Genomic DNA, 20083 nt, shown 5'->3' with positions numbered 1-20083 from the left:
ACATCGAGACCTGGGAGATGGGTCGGAAACAGGAGGGAGCGTGGGTTATAATGGCAGAGAGAACGGAGGGTCAGGGCAAAACTGGGAGGCAAGGTCAAATCAGTATCTTAGATGCCTAGATGCGAGAAGTATGGGTAATAAGCAGGAAGAACTGGAAGTGCTAATAAATAAGTACAATTATGACATTGTTGGCATCACAGAAACTTGGTGGGATAATACACCATTGGAATGTGCGTATGGAAGGGTACGGCTTGCTCAGGAAGGATAGACAGGGAAAAAACGGAGGAGGTGTTGCCTTCTATATTAAAAATGAACACACTTGGAGTGAGGTGGAGATGGACATAGGAGACGGAAGTGTTGAGAGTCTCTGGGTTAGGGGTTAAAAACAAGGGTGATGTCATGCTAGGAGTCTACTACAGGCCACCAACCCAGGTGGAAGAAGTGGACGAGGCTTTTTTTAAACAACTAACAATATCATCCAAAGCCCAAGATTTGGTGGTGATGGGGGACTTCAACTATCCAGATATATGTTGGGAAACTAACACAGAGGGGCACAGACTATCCAGTAAGTTCTTGGACTGCATTGGAGACAACTTTTTATTTCAGAAGGTTGAAAAAGCTGTTCTAGATTTGATCCTAACAAATAGAGAGGAACTGGTTGAGAATTTGAAAGTGGAAGGCAGCTTGGGTGAAAGTGATCATGAAATCACAGAGTTCACAATTCTAAGGAAGGGTAGAAGGGAGAACAGCAAAACAGAGACAATGGATTTCGGGAAGGCAGATTTTGGTAAACTCAGAGAGCTGATAGGTAAGCTCCCATGGGAATCGAGACTGAGGGAAAAAACAACTAAGAAGAGTTGGCAATTTTTCAAAGGGACATTATTAAGGGCACAAAAGTCAGCTATTCTGCTGCGTCGGAAAGATAGAAAGTATGGCAAAAGACCGCCTTGGCTTAACCAGGAGATCTTGCATGGTCTACAAATAAAAAAGGAGCCCTATAAAAAATGGAAAGTAGGACAAATTACAAAGGATGAATATAAGCAAACAGCACAGGAATGCAGGGGCAAGATTAGAAAGGCAAAGGCACAAAATAAGCTCAAACCTAGCTACTGGAATAAAGGGAAACAGGAAGACTTTTTAGAAATACATTAGAAGCAAGAGGAAGACCAAGGACAGGGTAGGCCCACTGGTCAGTGAGGAGGGAGAAACAGTAACAGGAAACTTGGAAATGGCGGAGATGCTCAATGACTTCTTTGTTTCAGTCTTCACCAAGAAGTCTGAAGGAACGCCTAACATTGTGAATGCTAGTGGGAAGGGGGTAGGTTTAGAAGATAAAATAAAAAAATGAACAAGTTAAAAATCACCTAGAAAAGTTAGATGCCTGTAAGTCACCAGGGCCTGATGAAATGCATCCTAGGATACTCAAGGAGCTGATGGAGGAGGTATCTGAGCCTCTAGCTATCATCTTTGGAAAATCATGGGAGATAGGAGAGATTCCAGAAGACTGGAAAAGGGCAAATATACTGCCAGTTTATAAAAAAGGAAATAAGAACAACCCAGGAAACTACAGACTAGTTACTTTAACTTCTGTGCCAGGGAAGATTCTGGAGCAAGTAATTAAGGAAATCATCTGTAAACACTTGGGCTGGCCAGTGTCTAGACTGGCCAGTTTTTCCAGAAAATCAGCCACTTTTCCGGAAAAACATGCCAGCTGTCTACACTGGCCGCTTGAATTTCCGCAAAAGCACTGACTTCCTACTGTAAGAAATCAGTGCTTTTTGCGGAAATACTATGCTGCTCCCGTTCGGGCAAAAGTCCCTTTTGCGCAAAACTTTTGCGCAAAAGAGCCAGTGTAGACAGCTGAGATTTGTTTTGCGCAAAAAAGCCCCAATCGCTAAAATGTCGATCGGGGCTTTTTTGCGCAAAAGCTCGTCTAGATTGGCACGGACGCTTTTCCGCAAAAAGTGCTTTTGCAGAAAAGCGTCCGTGCCAATCTAGACGCACTTTTCTGCAAATGCATTTAACGGAAAACTTTTCCATTAAAAGCATTTCCGGAAAATCATGCCAGTCTAGACACAGCCTTGGAAGGTGGCAATGTGATAGGGAACAGCCAGCATGGATTTGTAAAGAACAAATCATGTCAAACCAATCTGATAGCTGCTTTCTTTGATAGGATAACAAGTCTTGTGGATAAGGGAGAAGTGGTGGATGTGGTATACCTAGACTTTAGTAAGGCATTTGATACGGCCTTGTATGATATTCTTATCAATAAACTAGGCAAATACAACTTAGATGGGGCTACTATAAGGTGGGTGCACAACTGGCTGGATAACCGTACTCAGAGTAGTTATTAGTGGTTCACAATCCTGCTGGAAAGGTATAACAAGTGGGGTTCCGCAGGGGTCTGTTTTGGGACTGGCTCTGTTCAATATCTTCATCAACGATTTAGATATTGGCATAGAGAGTACGCTTATTAAGTCTGCAGATGATACCAAGCTGGGAGGGGTTGCAACTGCTCTGGAGGCTAGGGTCATAATTCAAAATGATCTGGACAAACTGGAGAAATGGTCTGAGGTAAACAGGATGAAGTTTAATAAAGACAAATGCAAAGTGCTCCACTTAGGAAGGAACAATCAGTTTCACACATACAGAATGGGAAGCGACTGTCTAGGAAGGAGTACGGCAGAAAGGAATCTAGGGGTCATAGTGGACCACAAGATGAATATGGTCAGCAGCGTGATGCTGTTGCAAAAAAAGCAAACATGATTCTGGGAGGCATTAACAGGGGTGTTGTGAGCAAGACACGAGAAGTCATTCTTGCGCTCTACTCTGCGCTGGTTAGGCCTCAGTTGGAGTATTGTGTCCAGTTCTGGGCACCGCATTTCAAGATGTGGAGAAATTGGAGAGGGTCCAGAGAAGAGCAACAAGAATGATGAAAGGTCTAGAGAACATGAGCTATGAAGGAGGCTGAAAGAACTGGGTTTGTTTAGTTTAGAAAAGAGAAGATTGAGGGGGGACATGATAGCAGTTTTCAGGTATGTAAAAGGGTGTCATGAGGAGGAGGGAGAAAACTTGTTCATCTTGGCCTCTGAGGACAGGGCAAGAAGCAATGGGCTTAAACTGCAGCAAGGGAGGTTTAGGTTGGACGTTAGGAAAAAGTTCCTAACTGTCAGGGTGGTTAAACACTGGAATAAATTGCCCAGGGAGGTTGTGGAATCTCCATCTCTGGAGATATTTAAGAGCAGGTTGGATAAATGTCTATCGGGGATGGTCTAGACAGTGCTGGGTCCTGCCATGAGGGCAGGGGACTGGACTCCATGACCTCTCGAGGTCCCTTCCAGTCCTAGTGTTCTATGATTCTATGTAATGGTTGTTCGAGGTGCGTTGCTCACGCCCGTTCCACATAGCTGGGCGTGCGCCGCGTGCACGGACTGTCGGAGCGATTTCCCCTAGTGGTACCCGCCGGGCCAGTCCGGGAGCCCCCCAGAGCGGCGCCGCTGAATCAGGGTGTATCTACCCCTTGGCCCTCCGCCCCCTCGGTTCCGAACGCTCCAAGCAGGGGCGGCGGGTGAGCAACACCGCTCCAAGAGCAGCCGTTTCTTCTGCGAGTGCTCGCTCCTGCCCATTCCACGTAGGGGACTCGAGCCAAACCCCGGGGGCGGAGCCTACTGAGAGACGGATGCCGCACAGCCCTGCCCCGGCAGCATCCTCATTGGTCTGCCAGTGCTGAGGGGAATGGGGTACAGCAGGGAAGCGGGGGTGCTGTGGGGTGCAGAGGGTGTAGGGGACAGTGGGGGGTGTTGAGGGGAGTGGGGTACAGCAGGGAAGCGGGGGGTGCTGTGGGGTGCAGAGGGTGCAGGGAATAGTGGGGGGCACTGAGGGGAGTGGGGTACAGCAGGGAAGCGGGGGTGCAGTGGGGTACAGAAGGCGCAGGGGACAGTGGGGGGTGTTGAGGGGAGTGGGGTACAGCAGGGAAGCGGGGGGTGCTGTGGGGTACAGAGGGTGCAGGGAACAGTGGGGGGTGTTGAGGGGAATGGGGTACAGCAGGGAAGCGGGGGGTGCTGTGGGGTACAGAAGACGCAGGGAAAGTGGGGGGTGCTGTGGGGTACAGAGGGTGCAGGAGACAGTGGGGGGCGCTGAGGGGAGTGGGGTACAGCAGGGAAGCGGGGGGTGCTGTGAGGTGAAGAGGGTGCAGGGAAAGTGGGGGGTGCTGTGGGGTGCAGAGGGTGCAGGGAATAGTGGGGGGCACTGAGGGGAGTGGGGTACAGCAGGGAAGCGGGGGGTGCTGTGGGGTGCAGAGGAAAATGGGGGGTGCTGTGGGGTGCAGAGGGTGCAGGGAATAGTGGGGGGCACTGAGGGGAGTGGGGTACAGCAGGGAAGCGGGGAGTGCTGTGGGGTGCAGAGGAAAATGGGGGGTGCTGTGGGGTGCAGAGGGTGCAGGGAATAGTGGGGGGCACTGAGGGGAGTGGGGGGCACTGAGGGGAGTGGGGTACAGCAGGGAAGCGGGGGGTGCTGTGGGGTGCAGAGGGTGCAGGGAATAGTGGGGGGCGCTGAGGGGAGTGGGGTACAGCAGGGAAGCGGGGGGTGCTGTGGGGTGCAGAGGGTGCAGGGAATAGTGGGGGGCGCTGAGGGGAGTGGGGTACAGCAGGGAAGCGGGGGGTGCTGTGGGGTGCAGAGGAAAATGGGGGGTGCTGTGGGGTGCAGGGAATAGTGGAGGGCGCTGAGGGGAGTGGGGTACAGCAGGGAAGCGGGGGTGCTGTGGGGTGCAGAGGGTACTCACCAGTCCGGATGCACCTTCCACCCGGCTGCATGGGATTCCCCTCGTAGCCATGGGCACAGCTAAGGGAAAGGCGCCAGGTTCTGGGTCAGACAGCGCCACGGGCCCCCCCCAGAGTGTAGGCTCCTGGCCCCCAACATCCCAGAGGCCACGCCAACCCCTGCCGCTCATCCCCCAAACCCTGCAGGGCCCCTCAGCTCACCCCGCCCCGCAGCCCCCGGGACCCACCTCTCGCAGCGCCGCCCCGTGTAGCCCACGGCACACGCGTCACACGTGGCCTGGCCGTCCGTGTCCAGGAAGCAGGAGTCGGAGAATCTGTAGGCAGCAAAGTGGAGACGGTCCCCGTGCCCAGGTTAGCACCCTGGAGCCAGGAAGGGAAGCCGGCTGGGCAGGAGCCTCCGGGCACTCACCTGCGCTCGGGGCTGGTGTAGGGGCAGGGGCAGGGCCGGCAGGCGGTGGCGGTGCCCCTGGTGGCGTCTCCGAAGAAGCCCGGCTTGCACTTGTTGCACTGCGGCCCCTCCGTGTTGTGCTGGCAGTTCTGGGGGGGGCAGGGGGTGGTGAGGCCCCACCATGCGCCGCCGCAGCCCCCTGGCGCCCTCATGTCCCAGCATGCCCTGGGCTGGCCACGGCGCCACGTGTGCGGCCCCGCCCCCGCCCGCCGGCCGGCGTCTCCCCGGCTCTTACCAGGCAGTAGCCGTAGACCTGGTCGCAGGCGCTGGAGTGCCCGTGGCAGTTGCAGCCGGAGCAGGTGCCCAGGTAGGGGCCCTCGGGGACCCGCTCGAAGCGGGCCGCACACCGCTCGCAGGACAGGCCCGCGTAGCCGGCGGGGCACCTGGAAGGGAGCAGGGACCATCTTGATGCTCGGAGTGGGACGGGGCCAGGCTCGGGGCCGGAGCCAGGATGGAGCAAGGGGCGCCGGAGCAGCGACGCTGCCGTGGGGGGGAGGCAGGTGGAGCCCTCCCCCTCACTCTATGGGGGCTGGGAAGGGCAGGCTGGTCCCTTGGGGTGGATCGAGGGGTCAGTCCCCCAGCCGGGAGAAACCTGCACCCAGCAACCAGCGGGACCCCGGATCCCCACTTCAGGACTGGGACGTTCCAGTGCTGAGGGCACCGCACAGTCCCCAGTAGTCAGGGCTTCCCCCCAGCACATACCCCCAGTCCCTCGGCGCCCCCCACTTCCCCCCAGCACATACCCCCAGTCCCTCGGCACCCCCCACTTCCCCCCAGCACATACCCCCCGTCCCTCGGCACCCCCCACTTCCCCCCAGCACATACCCCCAGTCCTTCGGCACCCCCCACTTCCCCCCAGCACATACCCCCAGTCCTTCGGCTCCCCCCACTTCCCCCCAGCACATACCCCCAGTCCTTCGGCTCCCCCACTTCCCCCCAGCACATACCCCAGTCCCTCGGCTCCCCCCACTTCCCCCCAGCACATACCCCAGTCCCTTGGCGCCCCCCACTTCCCCCCAGCACATACCCCCCGTCCCTCGGCACCCCCCACTTCCCCCCAGCACATACCCCCAGTCCTTCGGCACCCCCCACTTCCCCCCAGCACATACCCCCAGTCCTTCGGCTCCCCCACTTCCCCCCAGCACATACCCCCAGTCCTTCGGCTCCCCCACTTCCCCCCAGCACATACCCCAGTCCCTCGGCTCCCCCCACTTCCCCCCAGCACATACCCCAGTCCCTTGGCGCCCCCCACTTCCCCCCAGCACATACCCCCCGTCCCTCGGCACCCCCCACTTCCCCCCAGCACATACCCCCAGTCCTTCGGCACCCCCCACTTCCCCCCAGCACATACCCCCAGTCCTTCGGCACCCCCCACTTCCCCCCAGCACATACCCCCAGTCCTTCGGCTCCCCCACTTCCCCCCAGCACATACCCCCAGTCCTTCGGCTCCCCCCACTTCCCCCCAGCACATACCCCAGTCCCTCGGCTCCCCCACTTCCCCCCAGCACATACCCCAGTCCCTTGGCGCCCCCCACTTCCCCCCAGCACATACCCCCCGTCCCTCGGCACCCCCCACTTCCCCCCAGCACATACCCCCAGTCCTTCGGCACCCCCCACTTCCCCCCAGCACATACCCCCAGTCCCTCGGCGCCCCCCACTTCCCCCCAGCACTGCCCGCTTCCCTGCTGTACCCCACTCCCTCAGCGCCCCCCACTTCCCCACAGCACCATCTGCTTCTCTGCTGTACCCCCCACTCCCTTCAATGCCCCCCGTTTCTCTGCTGTACCCACCCCACCCCACCCCACTCCTCTCAGCAACCCCCACTTTCCCTGCAGTGCCCCCCCCACTCCCCACTTCCCTGCTGTACCCAGGTGCAGCTGGTTGGGGCTCAGTGGAGTGGGATTCTGGGTGTAGGTAGTTCATCAGGGTGGTCTTGGGAACTGGAGATGGTGAGGAGTTGGGGGGGGGATGAGGCTCAGCAGGAGGGCCTGGGTATAAAGGGGTCTGGAGGCAGGGAAGGTTGGGGGCGGGCAGCTTTCCATTCACTGATCCCTCCCCCTGCAGCTGAGGAGCGATGGATGCAGGGAGCAGGGGAGGGAGGAGAGATGCACAGTTTCCTGTAGCCTGCGGAGAAGTCCGGGGGCGGCTCTGACCTAGTCCCAGATGCTGTGCAGGGGATGAGAAAATCCCGTCTTCCCCACCCCGCTGAGACTAGCAGCTAAGCCCAGTGCCCCAGCCCTGCCCCACAGCAATTTATCTCTTTGCCAGCTGCCTCAGGCACCCAAAACCTACTGCTGGGGAGGCTGCATGGCTGCTCTTGTGGCTTCCTTTGCTTCCCCCTCCGAAGCAGGGGGAGCCACATTTTGCCGTGAGGAAGCAAAGAATCCTGCAGGAGACATGAACTCTGCGTATGCGCAGTGGGGCAGAATTCCCCCAGGACTAGCCCCCGGCTCGCCGCAGCGCCTCTGCTTCCCCACTGCCCTGCCAGCCCCCCACCCTGCTGAGCTGAGGCATGGGGGACCCGCAGACGACACTGCAGGACCCATGACAGGCAGGGGCCCCAGAGCATGCTGGGAGCCCCGTGGCACACAGGCGGTACTGGGGGACCCTGAGCACCGGAGGGGGGGAGCACGGCCCTGGGCCCCGACAGCACCTGCACTCCTCCACGCCCCGGGCCACGCCCTGGCCGGTGAGCTCCGCGGTGGTGGTGTCCATGGCGATGTCGCTGAGCCCCACGCTCGCCATCTTGTTGTCGTAGACCGTCTGCACCAGGATGGCCTCCAGGCTCTGCAGGGCCAGAAGCAGCGTCTCCCGGCTCACCGGGGCGCCCGACTCGTGCTGCCAGTTCTCCTGGGGAAGGGGGGGCAACGGCGCATTCGTCCGCGTGGGCGGGCCAGGAAGGCAGGGCCACAGGGCACCCCCACAGCGGCCCCACGCGGGAGCCACGGGCCGTGCCCACGCCCCTCGGCCCTGGCGCGTAGGGCGACCCGGCGTGGGTCCTGGCCACGGGGCCAGGCAAGGGCTGGCAGAGAACGCCCACGTCAGCCTCCTCCGCCCGCCCGGGGCTGCCACAGGGGAGCCAGAGTGAGCCTCGGTCGCAGGGCCCCCGGGCATGGCAGCGAGAGCCCGCCCGGCGCCCCCGCGTGCCGGGACCTGCCAGTGGCACCCACCTCGGAGAAGTGAACCTGGCGCTGGTTGACGACCGCCGGCTGGGTGGGCACCTGGGCCCGGTAGATGAGCTTCTGCCCGTTACCCACAATCACCACGCCGGGCTTCTGCAGGGGCTCCGCCTGGCCGCGCGCCAGCCCGTAGCGCACCTTGAAGCTGAGGTACCCGCCGTAGGAGTCCACCTGGCGCCGGGGAAAGCGTGGGTCACGGCGCCGGCCGGACCCAGAGAGGAGCCCTGCACCTGCCGGCCCTTCCCCTGCCCCCGACCGGGCCGGGACCCCCAGCCAGAGGGTCCCTCCTCCTGCCGGCCCTTCCCCTGCCCCCGACTGGGCCGGGACCCCCAGCCAGGGGGTCCCTCCTCCTGCCAGCCCTTCCCCTGCCCCCGACCGGGCCGGGACCCCCAGCCAGAGGGTCCCTCCTCCTGCCAGCCCTTCCCCTGCCCCCGACCAGGCCGGGACCCCCAGCCAGAGGGTCCCTCCTCCTGCCGGCCCTTCCCCTGCCCCCGACCGGGCCGGGACCCCCAGCCAGGGGTCCCTCCTCCTGCCGGCCCTTCCCCTGCCCCTGACGGGGCTGGGACCCCCAGGCAAAGGGGCGCCCCAGGCTCTCGCCCTGCATTCACCCTGGGTATGTCTACACTACCTGCCTAGTTCGAACTAGGGTGGTTAATGTAGCCAACCGGAGTTGCAAATGAAGCCTGGGATTTGAATTTCCCGGGCTTCATTTGCATCTTGCCGGGCGCCGCCATTTTTAAATGTCCGCTAGTGCGGACTCCGTGCCCGCGGCTACACGCGGCACGGACTAGGTAGTTCAGACTAGGCTTCCTAGTCCGAACTACCTGTACACCTTGTTCCACGAGGAGTAACGGTAGTTCGGAATAGGAAGCCTAGTCCCTGCTGCGTGTAGCCGTGCGGCACGGAGTCCGAACTAGCAGGGATGTCTGGAGGGGCCACGGCCCTCGGGCCACCGCCGGTGCCGGCAGAGGGAAGGGCTGCTCCAGTCGCACCCCCGCCCAGGCTGCTGCCCCCGAGGGGCCCGGGCCCGGCTCCTCACCTTGTTGCCCAGGAACTGGCTGGGCAGCGTCCAGAAGGAGTCGTGGGACAGGAACCGCCGGGACAGGTCCACCAGCTGGAACTCCTGCAGGGCGGGGTCGATCTGCAGCTGCGTGGAGGAGAGGGGCGGCACCCCGGGCTGCGCCGGCGTCGTCACGTTCACGCCTGGCAGGAGCGGGACAGGCTGAGCCCCCTGTCCCTGGCACAGCCCCCCCCAGGGACAGGGCTGCTGCAGGGCTCCCTCCAGCCTCTCCCCCCCAGAGACCCCCCCAGTGGCCTCCCAGAGTGACCCACGGACTAGCCCTGCCCTGTGGCCCATCGCCCTGCCTGCCCTCCTCTCCCTCCCCTGCCAGCCCTCCCGTAGCCTGCCCTGCCAGCCCGGCAGCGACAGGGGCTGCGGCCAGGCTACCTGGAGGGGCTTACACCCCTGGCAGGGGCCTGCTGCCCAGCTAGGAAGTGCCAGCCTGGCTCTCCCCCGGCTGTGCCACAGGGCAGCGCCCCTGGGCCAGGGAGCAAGAGGGTGGCCACGTGGCAGCTGCCCCGCCGCCCCTCACCCTTGAAGTCCTGGGGGATGTCGAAGCGCAGGCGGATCTGGTCCCGGTGGCGGCTGGTGCCGCGGCAGGCCGTGGTGATGCCGAAGCAGAAGCAGGCCAGGCACTGGGAGGTGCCCTCCACGGGGAACTGTCCGTCGGGGCAGGGACCTGCCGGGGAGGAGAGAGCACAGTGGCAGCGGGGTGCCCCTGGGAAGTTCCCCGCCCCCATCCAGGCTCCCACAGGGACGGCCGGGCCAGCGCTGGGGAGGTCACCCCAAAGCGAACCCCCCTCCCCAGGCCCCAGGCTCACCGTGCCGGGGAGTGAGGCTCAGCACGCCGTCCGGGATCCCGAACACCATGCCCCGGGCGTTGATGGCTTCGCAGGTGTAGGCCCCCTGGTCGGCCTCCTTCACGTCCCGGATGGTCAGTGTCCCCCGGCCGTTCTCGCTGCTTATGGACACTCTGGGGCGGGGGAAGGGCAGGGCCTGACGCTTCTAATCGAGGGGGCCTGGCAAGGCGGCCCCATGTGCTACACAGCCCCCCCGCGCCAGCCCCGCCCCCACGGCACAGCCCCCCCCCCACGGCACGGCCCCCCGCGCCGGCCCCGCCCCCACGGCACGGACCCCCGCGCCGGCCCCACCCCCACGGCACAGCCCCCGGCCCCGGCCCCGCCCCCACGGCACGGCCCCCGGCCCCAGCCCCGCCCCCACTGCAACACCCCATCCGTACTACACAGCCCCCCCACGCCAGCCCCGCCCCCACGACACAGCCCCCGGCGCTGGCCCCACCCACACTGCAACACCCTGTCCGCACTGCAGAGCCCCTCGCGCCAGCCCCACCCCCACCCCCACGACACAGCCCCCGGCGCCAGCCCCGCCCCCACTACACAGCCCCTCGCGCCAGCCCCGCCCCCACTGCACAGCCCATCCGCACTGCACAGCCCCTGGCACCAGCCCCGCCCCCACGGCACAGCCCCAGGCACCAGCCCCACCCCCACTGCACAGCCCCCCCGCGCCAGCCCCACCCCCACTGCAACACCCCGTCTGCACTGCACAGCCCCTCGCGCCAGCCCAGCCCTCACTGCAACACCCCGTCCATACTACACAGCCCCTAGCACCAGCCCCGCCCCCACTGCAACACCCCATCCGCACTGCACACCTCCTCCCACCAGCCCCACCCGCACTGCACAGCCCCTCCCGCCAGCCCCACCCGCACTGCACAGCCCCTCGCGCCAGCCCCACCCCCACTGCAACACCCCGTCCACACTGCACACCTCCTCCCACCAGCCCCACCTGCACTGCACAGCCCCTCGCGCTAAGTCTCCCCCCCATGCTCCAGAGCCCCTCTCTGAAACCCCCTCCCCAGTGCCTGGGGTGTCCTGGCCCCCCCAGCCTACCTCCTGCTGGCGGGGATGTGCCCCCAGTTGAGTCGCCAGGTGATGATGGGGGTGGGGACGCCGACGGCCACGCAGTGGAAGCGCACTGTCTGCCCGGGCTCAGCCTGCACCGACTCCTCGGGAGGCGTGACGACTTGCGGCGGGGCTGGGGGAGGAACCAGGTGAGGCAGGCAGGCGGCGCCCACCCCACAGCAGCTCCAAGGGGAGGGCATCCCGGGGGCCTGAGGGTCCAGCCCCTCCCCTTTCCCCGAGGGCAAAGACCCCACCGCCAAGGCCACTGCGGAGCCCCCCACGCCCGCACTCACTGCAGCCGACCTCGTCGGAGCGGTCGGGACAGTCGGTCTCCTCGTCGCACTGGTAGCTGGCCGGGATGCAGGTGCGGCTGGACACGCAGATGAACTGGTCCGGGCCGCAGGTGTCGCCGGGGCCCTTGGTGGCTGCAGGCGAGTGACGGGAGGGGCGGGGGCGTAAGCCTGCGAATGCCTGGGCACCCCCGACCTGACCAGCACTGGCCTCTGCCCCGCCCCGTGTCCCCCACCGCTGCTGGCCCGGCCGCCTCCCCCCACCAGGGTCCCCCGTCCCCCACCCCACATCCCCAGGCCCAGCCAGTGTCTCCTACTGCCCCCGGCCTAGCCAGGGTTTCCCCCGGCTCGGCCGCCTCCCCGCGCCTGCGTCCCCCGCCACCCCAGGCCCAGCCATGGCCCCCCACCACCCCCAGCCCGGCTGCCTCCTCCTGCCCCCCCCCCCCCCCGGCCGGCACACTCACGGCAGTCCATCTCGTCGGAGCCGTCCCCGCAGTCGTTGTCTCCGTCGCAGCGCCAGAGCTTGAGGGCGCAGTGCCCGTTCCGGCACTTGAACTCATTGGGCTCGCACGGGATGGGGGTGCCTGGCGGGGGATCCACCAGTGAGCTGGGCCCCCATTGGCACAAGAGCTCCCTGCAGCCTGGCACAGCCCCTGCCCCAGCACTGTGCCATGTGGCAGCCCCCCTCCCCCCCCGGCGCCGCCCGTCCTGGTCCAGCCCTGCCCCCGCACATGAGCCAGGCCTTATCAGCGCCAGCCCGGCCCTGCCCCCGCACGCTAGCCACGCTGCTCTGGCACTGGCCCGGCCCTGCCCCCGCACGCTAGCCACGCTGCTCTGGCACTGGCCCGGCCCTGCCCCCGCACACTAGCCACGCTGCTCTGGCACTGGCCCGGCCCTGCCCCCGCACGCTAGCCGCGCTGCTCTGGCACTGGCCCGGCCCTGCCCCCGCACGCTAGCCACGCTGCTCTGGCACTGGCCCGGCCCTGCCCCCGCACGCTAGCCACGCTGCTCTGGCACTGGCCCGGCCCTGCCCCCGCACGCTAGCCACGCTGCTCTGGCACTGGTCCAGCCCTGCCCCTGCACGCTAGCCGCGCTGCTCTGGCACTGGCCGGGCCCTGCCCCCGCACGCTAGCCGCGCTGCTCTGGCACTGGCCCAGCCCTGTCCCGCACGCTAGCCACGCTGCTCTGGCACTGGCCCGGCCCTGCCCCCGCACGCTAGCCACGCTGCTCTGGCACTGGCCCGGCCCTGCCCCCGCACGCTAGCCACGCTGCTCTGGCACTGGCCCGGCCCTGCCCCCGCACACTATCCAGAATGCTCCAATGCTTGCTCATCTCAGCCCCCCCCCACTAGACAGGCCCCACCAGCGCTGGCCCAGCCCCCTCCCCCCCACTAGCCAGCCCCACGGGCGCCGGCCCCGCTTCCCCCTACCGCAGTTGAGTTCGTCGCTCCCGTCCGGGCAGTCCCGCTCGCCGTCGCACAGGTGGTCCCGTGGGATGCACTGCCTGTTGCTGCAGACGGCCTCGTCCCGCCGGCAGGGGCGCAGCTCGATAGGCCGCCGGGAGGGCACTGGCTTGGGGGTGCCAGGCCGGGGGGGTGTGGTGGCCGGCACCCGCCTGGTGGTGATCATGGGCGTGGAGGGCGTGGGGGTGGGCGCCCGGGTGGTTGCCGGCTGCGGGGTGGTGATGGGCCGGGGTGGGCGGGTCTCCAGTTCCTGCAGGTCTGGGGCCAGACGGGGAGCGTGAGACCAGAGAGCGCCTGGGCCAGGCCGGGCAGGGAGCCGGGGCAGATATCCAGGCTGGCTCCATAGGGGCTTGCGGCCAGGCGGGCTGCAGACATGAGGGGGATCCGGCCCAGGGAATGAGGACTTGGCTGCCGGGCCGGGGGGAGCTGCGGGGCCTGGTCTCTGCGGGCACCGGCAGGCCCCAGCGCTCTCGGTGTCCCGGCACGCTCCAGGAGAGCCTGCGGGCAGCCCGTGCCCATGGGCAGAGTCTTCCCAATACACCTGGCCCGGCCCAGCCCACTGCCAGGCCGGCGGGTGCCCAGGGGAGAGGCAGCACCCGGCTGTGCCAAGGGCTGTCCTGACAGCTGCCCCTTGGGCAAGGGGTGTCCAGCCCCTCCCCCAATGGAGGGGGGGGGAAGTCCTGGGGCCGACAGGCGGGGGGGCATTCTGCAGGGGGCGGGTCAGCCCACGGCCCCACGACCACGGCTGCCCAGGAGCTCCCAGCCCCACTGCCAGGCGGTTGGGGTAGGTCCTGCTGGGTGCAGCGCTCACGGGCCCTCCAGGGCAGGTGCCTGCTCTCAGCCGGCCGGCCGGGGGCCCAGGGCGGGAGGGTGCTGGGGGCTCCTGTGGGCGCTGAGGTGGCAAGGGCCAGGGATCCCGGCATCTCCGCGAGGGGAGGCTGGGTCCGGGCTGTGCAGGGGTCGGAGACGAGGGGGAGGGGCTGAGCCGGAAGGATCCAGCCAGGTCCTGCCCTGGCAGTTTATGGCTCTGCCCTGGGCAGTCCCGAAACGGCACGCCCCACCCCGGTAATGGCCCTGCCACAGGTGCTCCTGGCCCCGCCCCCAGCCCGCCTATGGCCCCGCCCCCAGCCCGCCTATGGCCCCGCCCCCAGCCTGCCTATGGCCCCGCCCCTGTAATGGCCCTGCCCCAGGTGCTCCTGGCATGCCCCGCCCATGGCCCCGCCCCCGCCCATGGCCCCGCCCCTGTAACGGCCCCGCCCCCAGCGCTCCCGGCACGCACCGCAGCCCCGCTCGTCGGACATGTCGCGGCAGTCGGGGCGGCGGTCGCAGCGGAACTCCAGGTCGATGCACTCCCCGCTGCCGCAGGGGAACTCCTCCCTGGTGCAGGCTCGCACGGTCGGGGTCACTGCAACAGCAGGAGCGAGAGCCGAGGTCAGCGCCTGGGGTGGGAAGGGGCAGCGGGGCCCGGCCCTGCTAGCTCCTGGGATGGCAACTCCCGGCCAGGGGGCTGGACCTGCCCATCGCCCTGCTCCTCCGCCGGCCGAGGGGCCTCGCCGCCACCCCCGGGGACGCTGCCTGCTCCTGGGTCAGAGAATGCAGCTGCGCTGCCTGCTCCCGCCTCCCCTCACTGCCCCCGCCCAGCCACCCGGGCCACTGCCCCTGCAGCCGAGTGCTCAGGAGCCAAGCAAGCAGTGCACACGCTTAGAGGCTGGCACCATGCGGCATGTGCTTTGTGGTAACACGGCACATGGCACGGGGCACACACGAGGAGTACACACCACCTGGCACATGCTAGAAGGCACATATGCCGGGATGCACATGCCATGTGGCACAAGCCACGGGGCACACACACCATGGGGCACACACCACGGGGCACACACGCCACAAGGCGCACACACCACAGAACACACACGCCAAGCAGCACACGCCACAGGGAACACACACCACGTAGCACATGCTAGGAGGCACACATGCTGGGATACACATGCCATGTGGCATATGCCACGGGGCACACCCCTTGGGGCACACACACCACGAGGCGCACACACCACAGGGCACACACACATCAAGCGGCACACGCCACAGGGCACACACCATGTGGCACATGCCAGGGGACACACACATCAAGCAGCACACGCCACGGGCTGCACACATTATATGCCACGGGGTGCACGCTATGGAGCACATGGGGTCCACAACACACACCGTGGCACAGGGCCCACCTGCCCACGGCACCAGGAGAACCTGGTGGATCTGGACTCTGGCCTGGCAGGTGCCTACGCTAAGCACCCGCTCTGACCCTGGTTGGCTCAGGTGGGGGTGGGTTTCACCATCTGGCCAGGGAGATGGAGCCTGCCAGTCCCGCGTGGCCGGTGAGTGCCAGTGCTGCGCAGAGCCCCTCTGGACGATCCCGGAGCAGCACAGAGAGGGCCAGAGCTCACCTGGTCCAGCCCAGCTGCGCTAGAGGGACCAGGGGCTTGTGAGTCTCCCCGGAACCCACGGGCCCAGGCCCTGGTTCCCAGCTCAACCGTGGGTGCCATGCCACGGCCTGGGGCTCCGGCGCTGGGTGAGGCGAGGCACCTGCACAGAGGCACGGAGCCAGCTGCCAAGGCCCGGAGCCATGCAAACAGGAGGCTGCCCACACGCCCGCTCGGCCCAGCCCCAAACCGCAGGGGCGGCACACCCAGGGGAACCTGGGAGCGGCTGCGGGTGCCAAGGGGGCAGGGCCAGACCTGGGGCTGCCACGTTCCTGGATTTTAACGCCCGGCCGTGCCCACGGCCGCGCGTCTGCCCCGACTCGGCGCAGGAGGGGCCAAGCGAGGCGTCTGCCGAGGCTGGGCTGGTGCTAGGGGGCTGCTCCTGTGCTTGCAGGATCTGTGTGGTGGGGGGGCAGTTACGGAGCCGGGCTCCGGGCTTGGACTGCAGTGGTCTCTGGCTGCCCCGCGTGTGAGGGGCGGTTCCCCGGTGACGGGCGGTGCTAATTAGACGGACACTGGCTCGCAGGGGGGCCGACACACCCCGAGGGCGACTCTCCTCATTCCACCAGGGCTCTGTGATCCTATTGTAGCCGTATCCTCCTGTCACACGTGGCACCCTAACCCCCCCCCCCCCGTCCTTTAGACGTCTGGCATTTGGGAACAAGCACTTGCAAAACGTGTCGCTGTTCAGTCGTCTGCCCTTTCCTGACGTGTCAGGTTCTTTTTTATGGGAATGTTTTTCGTCTGATCTGGCCCATACTTCATCCTCTTCCATCCTCTCGTCCTGACTAAACCCTAGAGAATCTCTAGCAATAGACTCCTCTCCGATCCACTATGGTCTTATGGGATGTCTGAGGGGAGGTGGGGGATGGACTATAACCTCTCCCCTGTGTGAGGTGGGGCTGGGGGGGGGGGCACAGAAAGCGCTGGGGTGTCTGAGGGAAGGTGGGGGATGGGTTATAACCTCTCCCCTGTGTGAGGTGGGGCTGGGGGGGCACAGGGAGCGCTGGGGTGTCTGAGGGGAGGTGGGGGATGGGTTATAACCTCTCCCCTGTGTGAGGTGGGGCTGGGGGGGCACAGGGAGCACTGGGGTGTCTGAAGGGAGGAGGGGGATGGGCTATAACCTCTCCCCTGTGTGAGGTGGGGCTGGGGGGCACAGGGAGCGCTGGGGTGTCTGGGGGGGGATGGGCTATAACCTCTCCCCTGTGTGAGTGGGGGCTGGGGGGGCACAGGGAGCGCTGGAGTGTCTGAGGGGAGGAGGGGGGATGGGTTATAACCTCTCCCCTGTGTGAGGTGGGGCTGGGGGGCACAGGGAGCGCTGGAGTGTCTGAGGGGAGGAGGGGGGATGGGTTATAACCTCTCCCCTGTGTGAGGGGGGGCTGGGGGGGCACAGGGAGCGCTGGGGTGTCTGGGGGGGGATGGGTTATAACCTCTCCCCTGTGTGAGGTGGGGCTGGGGGGCACAGGGAGCGCTGGAGTGTCTGAGGGGAGGTGGGGGATGGGCTATAACCTCTCCCCTGTGTGAGGGGGGCTGGGGGGGCACAGGGAACACTGGGGTGTCTGAGGGGAGGTGGGGGATGGGTTATAACCTCTCCCCTGTGTGAAGGGGGGCTGGGGGGGCACAGGGAGCACTGGGGTGTCGGGGGGGGGATGGGCTATAACCTCTCCCCTGTGTGAGGGGGGCTGGGGGGGCACAGGGAACACTGGGGTGTCTGAGGGGAGGTGGGGGATGGGTTATAACCTCTCCCCTGTGTGAAGGGGGGCTGGGGGGGCACAGGGAGCACTGGGGTGTCGGGGGGGGGGATGGGCTATAACCTCTCCCCTGTGTGAGGGGCGAATGGGGGGGCACAGGGAGCACTGGGTGTCTGAGGGGATCAGTCGTGTGAATTCTTGCCAGCCGAGGGCAGCTGGAGAGCTCGGTGCGGCTGGTTTGGCGCCTTACAGGGAAGGACCCCCCCGCCCCCCGGGGCTGTGAGCAGCCCTGGCTCTGAGCAATTGGCCCTGACTTGGCCCTCTCCGCGGTGCCCCGGACTGTCTGGTGCGTTACAGGGACAGCAGCCCCTGGCGAGGGCGGGCGGGCAGCACCCCACTGGCCCCCGGCGGGGGAGGGGAAAGCAGCGGTTTGTGTCCAGACCAGCTGACCCCGGCTGGGCTTCTGGGACCTTGGTGACTCTCCTGCCAGCTGCAGGGGCCCCCCGGGCGGGCGCTCCAGGGGCCAGCACGGGGGGCAGCAGCCTCCCCCCACCTCTGCAAACTCCTCAGGCCGCAGGTGGCCGGGGCAGACCCCTGCACCCACACGGCTCGCGCCAGTTCGCGGGGCACGGGGGCTCCCGAGGGCAAAGGGGCTCCCCACAGGGTCTGAGCGGGAGAGCCGGGGAGCCCGCCCCGCTGCCGGTCGCGCTGCCAAGGCCTCCAGGTTCCCCGCACCTGCCCCTCGCCCCACTCACCTGACGACTCCCCGGCCAGGGGCGGGGGCTGGGCTGCAAGCGAACAGAGGGTTAGAGCCGGGGAGGCCGGGCCCCCCCGGGACGAGGCCCAGGCTGCCCGGGGAGCCAGGGGCCTGGCTCAGGGCCGCTCAGCGAACCCGCCAGCGGTGCCCCTCCCGCCTGCCCCGCGAGGGAGCCCTCTGCCCTCCCTGCGCGCCGGCTCCAGCTGGGCTTGCTGGGCCTGGCAGGGAGGGAGTCCAGGGCTCCGCAGTGGGCAGAGCCCAGGAACCCCCAGGAGCCACCTGGCTGGTCCTGGCTGCGCCCCCCTCTGCACCGTGGGCACTGCGGCCCCGCCCCTCACTTAGCCTGGCATTCCCCCGGGCTCAGTGCCGCAGAGGGGCCGGCCCACTCCTCCAGGGCCCAGGGCAGCGACGGGTGACCCGAGCCTCGCCCTCACCTGCCCCAAGACGCCGGAACTGGAAGCCCTGCGTGGAGGTGACGTAGGAGGCGATGGAGCCGCTCTGGATGACGGAGTACAGCACCGCCCGGATCTCGCCCTCGTCCAGGTTCCCTTCCGAGCCCACGTCGAGCTCCACAAAGGTGGAGCCGTCGATTTCCCTGGGGAGCGCGGGCACAGGGCTGAACGGGGCAGGCAGGCGCTCCGGCCACTCTGCGTGGGTCTCCCAACTGGGATCCACGGCGTGGCCGTTACCTCCCCCTCTCCCGGTGACAAGAGCCCTACTACTGCTGCAGTAATGGGGCTGCTCCTTTCGTCCCATGCTAGTCGGGGAGGGGGGCTCTGAGCCATGGCCCTCACCCATCCCCGGCTGTCTCCAACTGTGTGGGGCCTTTGGGGCACAATGTGGGCCCTGGTGCGGGGCTGACAGCAGGGCAAGCGCCAGGGGAACAGGGGCCTCCGTGGCCCTCCCCCCACCCCTCTGAAAGGGCACCTCACTCACTTGATGAACACCACACTGACCATCTGCTCCCCGCCAATCTTGTAGTACTCGGACTCCAGCTGGGGAGAGGCAGAGAGAGCATCAGCCAGCGGCACCAGCCCCATGGGCAGCACTGCCTAGTGATGAGAGCGGAGCACGGCAAGCCAGGCCCTTCCCCCACCCTGGAAAGGGCCCGGGGGCCCAGTGGGCCACATGCCCTGCTGAGCCTGAAGCCCGAGGGGCCGACAGGCCTGGGGAACGTGGGGCTGGACACTGCTGAGCAGGAGCAGCAGGGCCGGCTGTCAGGGCACCCCCGGGCGGGGGCGGGGGCGGGCTCACCGTATCCACCACGGCCTCCGACACCTCCCGGAACTCCTCCGAACTGGCGTCCTCCAGGTCTGGGCTGTAGTCGATGGACTGTGTGAAATTGACCAGCGCACGGAAGTAGACTGGACATGCGGAGGAGAGACGCCGGCGTGAGAGCAGGGCACGGCCACCAGGCGCCACCCGCCACCTCCAGGGACCACCTCGCCCAGCCGGAGATGCAGCTGCCTCTGGGCTGGGGCACTGCAGCCTTACAGCTGGGGCCTGCATGGCCACCTGTGGGACGGGCCCTCCCCCTCCCCCGGGCTTTGCAGGGCTCTGTGCATGGCCCCACAGGGCACCAGCAAGGGCACAAGGCGGGGCAGCCCCACGCTGGGATAGGACCTGGCCAGCCCATCCGGGCCCTTATTCAGCCCACAGGAGCCGAAGGCTGCTACTGACCAGAAGGGGGCGGTGCCGCACTGCGGCGTGGAGCTAGAGCGCCCCCTGCTGCGCTCCCCATGCTGCCCGGCACAGGGCTCCTCCCATGGCCACTTGCCCCCTGGGCCAGTCAGGTCCCCGGGGATGCCAGCAGGGCAGGGTGGGGGCTGAGAGCAGAGCTCAGACTGCCCCCCCCAGGCTGTGGGATGAAGGGAGGGGGCAGCCCAGCCTGCCTCCTGGGCAGGGAAAACCCTCAGCCCCTTTGCAATCCAGCTCTTCCCGCCTGTAGCGCTGCGTTGGGGCCCCCGACTCCTGCACCCCAGGAGTGGCACGAACAGACTCCCCCAGCCGGTAGAACAGAGG

The 20083-nt window shown here is 65.9% G+C and overlaps 1 protein-coding gene across 19 annotated transcripts in view; it reads right to left on the bottom strand.

Annotated features, from left to right (window-relative positions):
- The window catches only part of HSPG2 (heparan sulfate proteoglycan 2), a 141723-nt gene that overhangs the window by 73364 nt on the left and 48276 nt on the right, over positions 1-20083 (bottom strand). For 16 of the 19 annotated variants that reach the window (XM_089773103.1, XM_089773118.1, XM_089773102.1 and 13 more), the window contains 18 exons: positions 19316-19425; positions 18998-19056; positions 18496-18656; positions 18060-18092; positions 14416-14541; positions 13104-13394; positions 12139-12258; positions 11678-11809; positions 11373-11517; positions 10287-10438; positions 9998-10144; positions 9445-9608; positions 8397-8576; positions 7880-8076; positions 5462-5609; positions 5188-5315; positions 5006-5092; positions 4781-4839 (listed from right to left, as the gene is read on the bottom strand). In XM_089773103.1, the coding sequence (XP_089629229.1) occupies positions 4781-4839; positions 5006-5092; positions 5188-5315; positions 5462-5609; positions 7880-8076; positions 8397-8576; positions 9445-9608; positions 9998-10144; positions 10287-10438; positions 11373-11517; positions 11678-11809; positions 12139-12258; positions 13104-13394; positions 14416-14541; positions 18060-18092; positions 18496-18656; positions 18998-19056; positions 19316-19425 (2439 nt within the window). The remainder of the gene's footprint in view (positions 1-4780; positions 4840-5005; positions 5093-5187; positions 5316-5461; positions 5610-7879; positions 8077-8396; positions 8577-9444; positions 9609-9997; positions 10145-10286; positions 10439-11372; positions 11518-11677; positions 11810-12138; positions 12259-13103; positions 13395-14415; positions 14542-18059; positions 18093-18495; positions 18657-18997; positions 19057-19315; positions 19426-20083) is intronic. The other 3 variants (XM_089773105.1, XM_089773121.1, XM_089773120.1) reach the window with 1 other exon arrangement.

Source organism: Pelodiscus sinensis, chromosome 24 (genome assembly GCF_052426305.1).
Source record: "Pelodiscus sinensis isolate ZL-2025 chromosome 24, ASM5242630v1, whole genome shotgun sequence".
NCBI classification, from domain to species: domain Eukaryota; kingdom Metazoa; phylum Chordata; order Testudines; family Trionychidae; genus Pelodiscus; species Pelodiscus sinensis.
The sequence above is the reverse complement of the archived record's forward strand: the minus strand, read 5'-3'. Positions and strand labels throughout refer to the sequence as shown.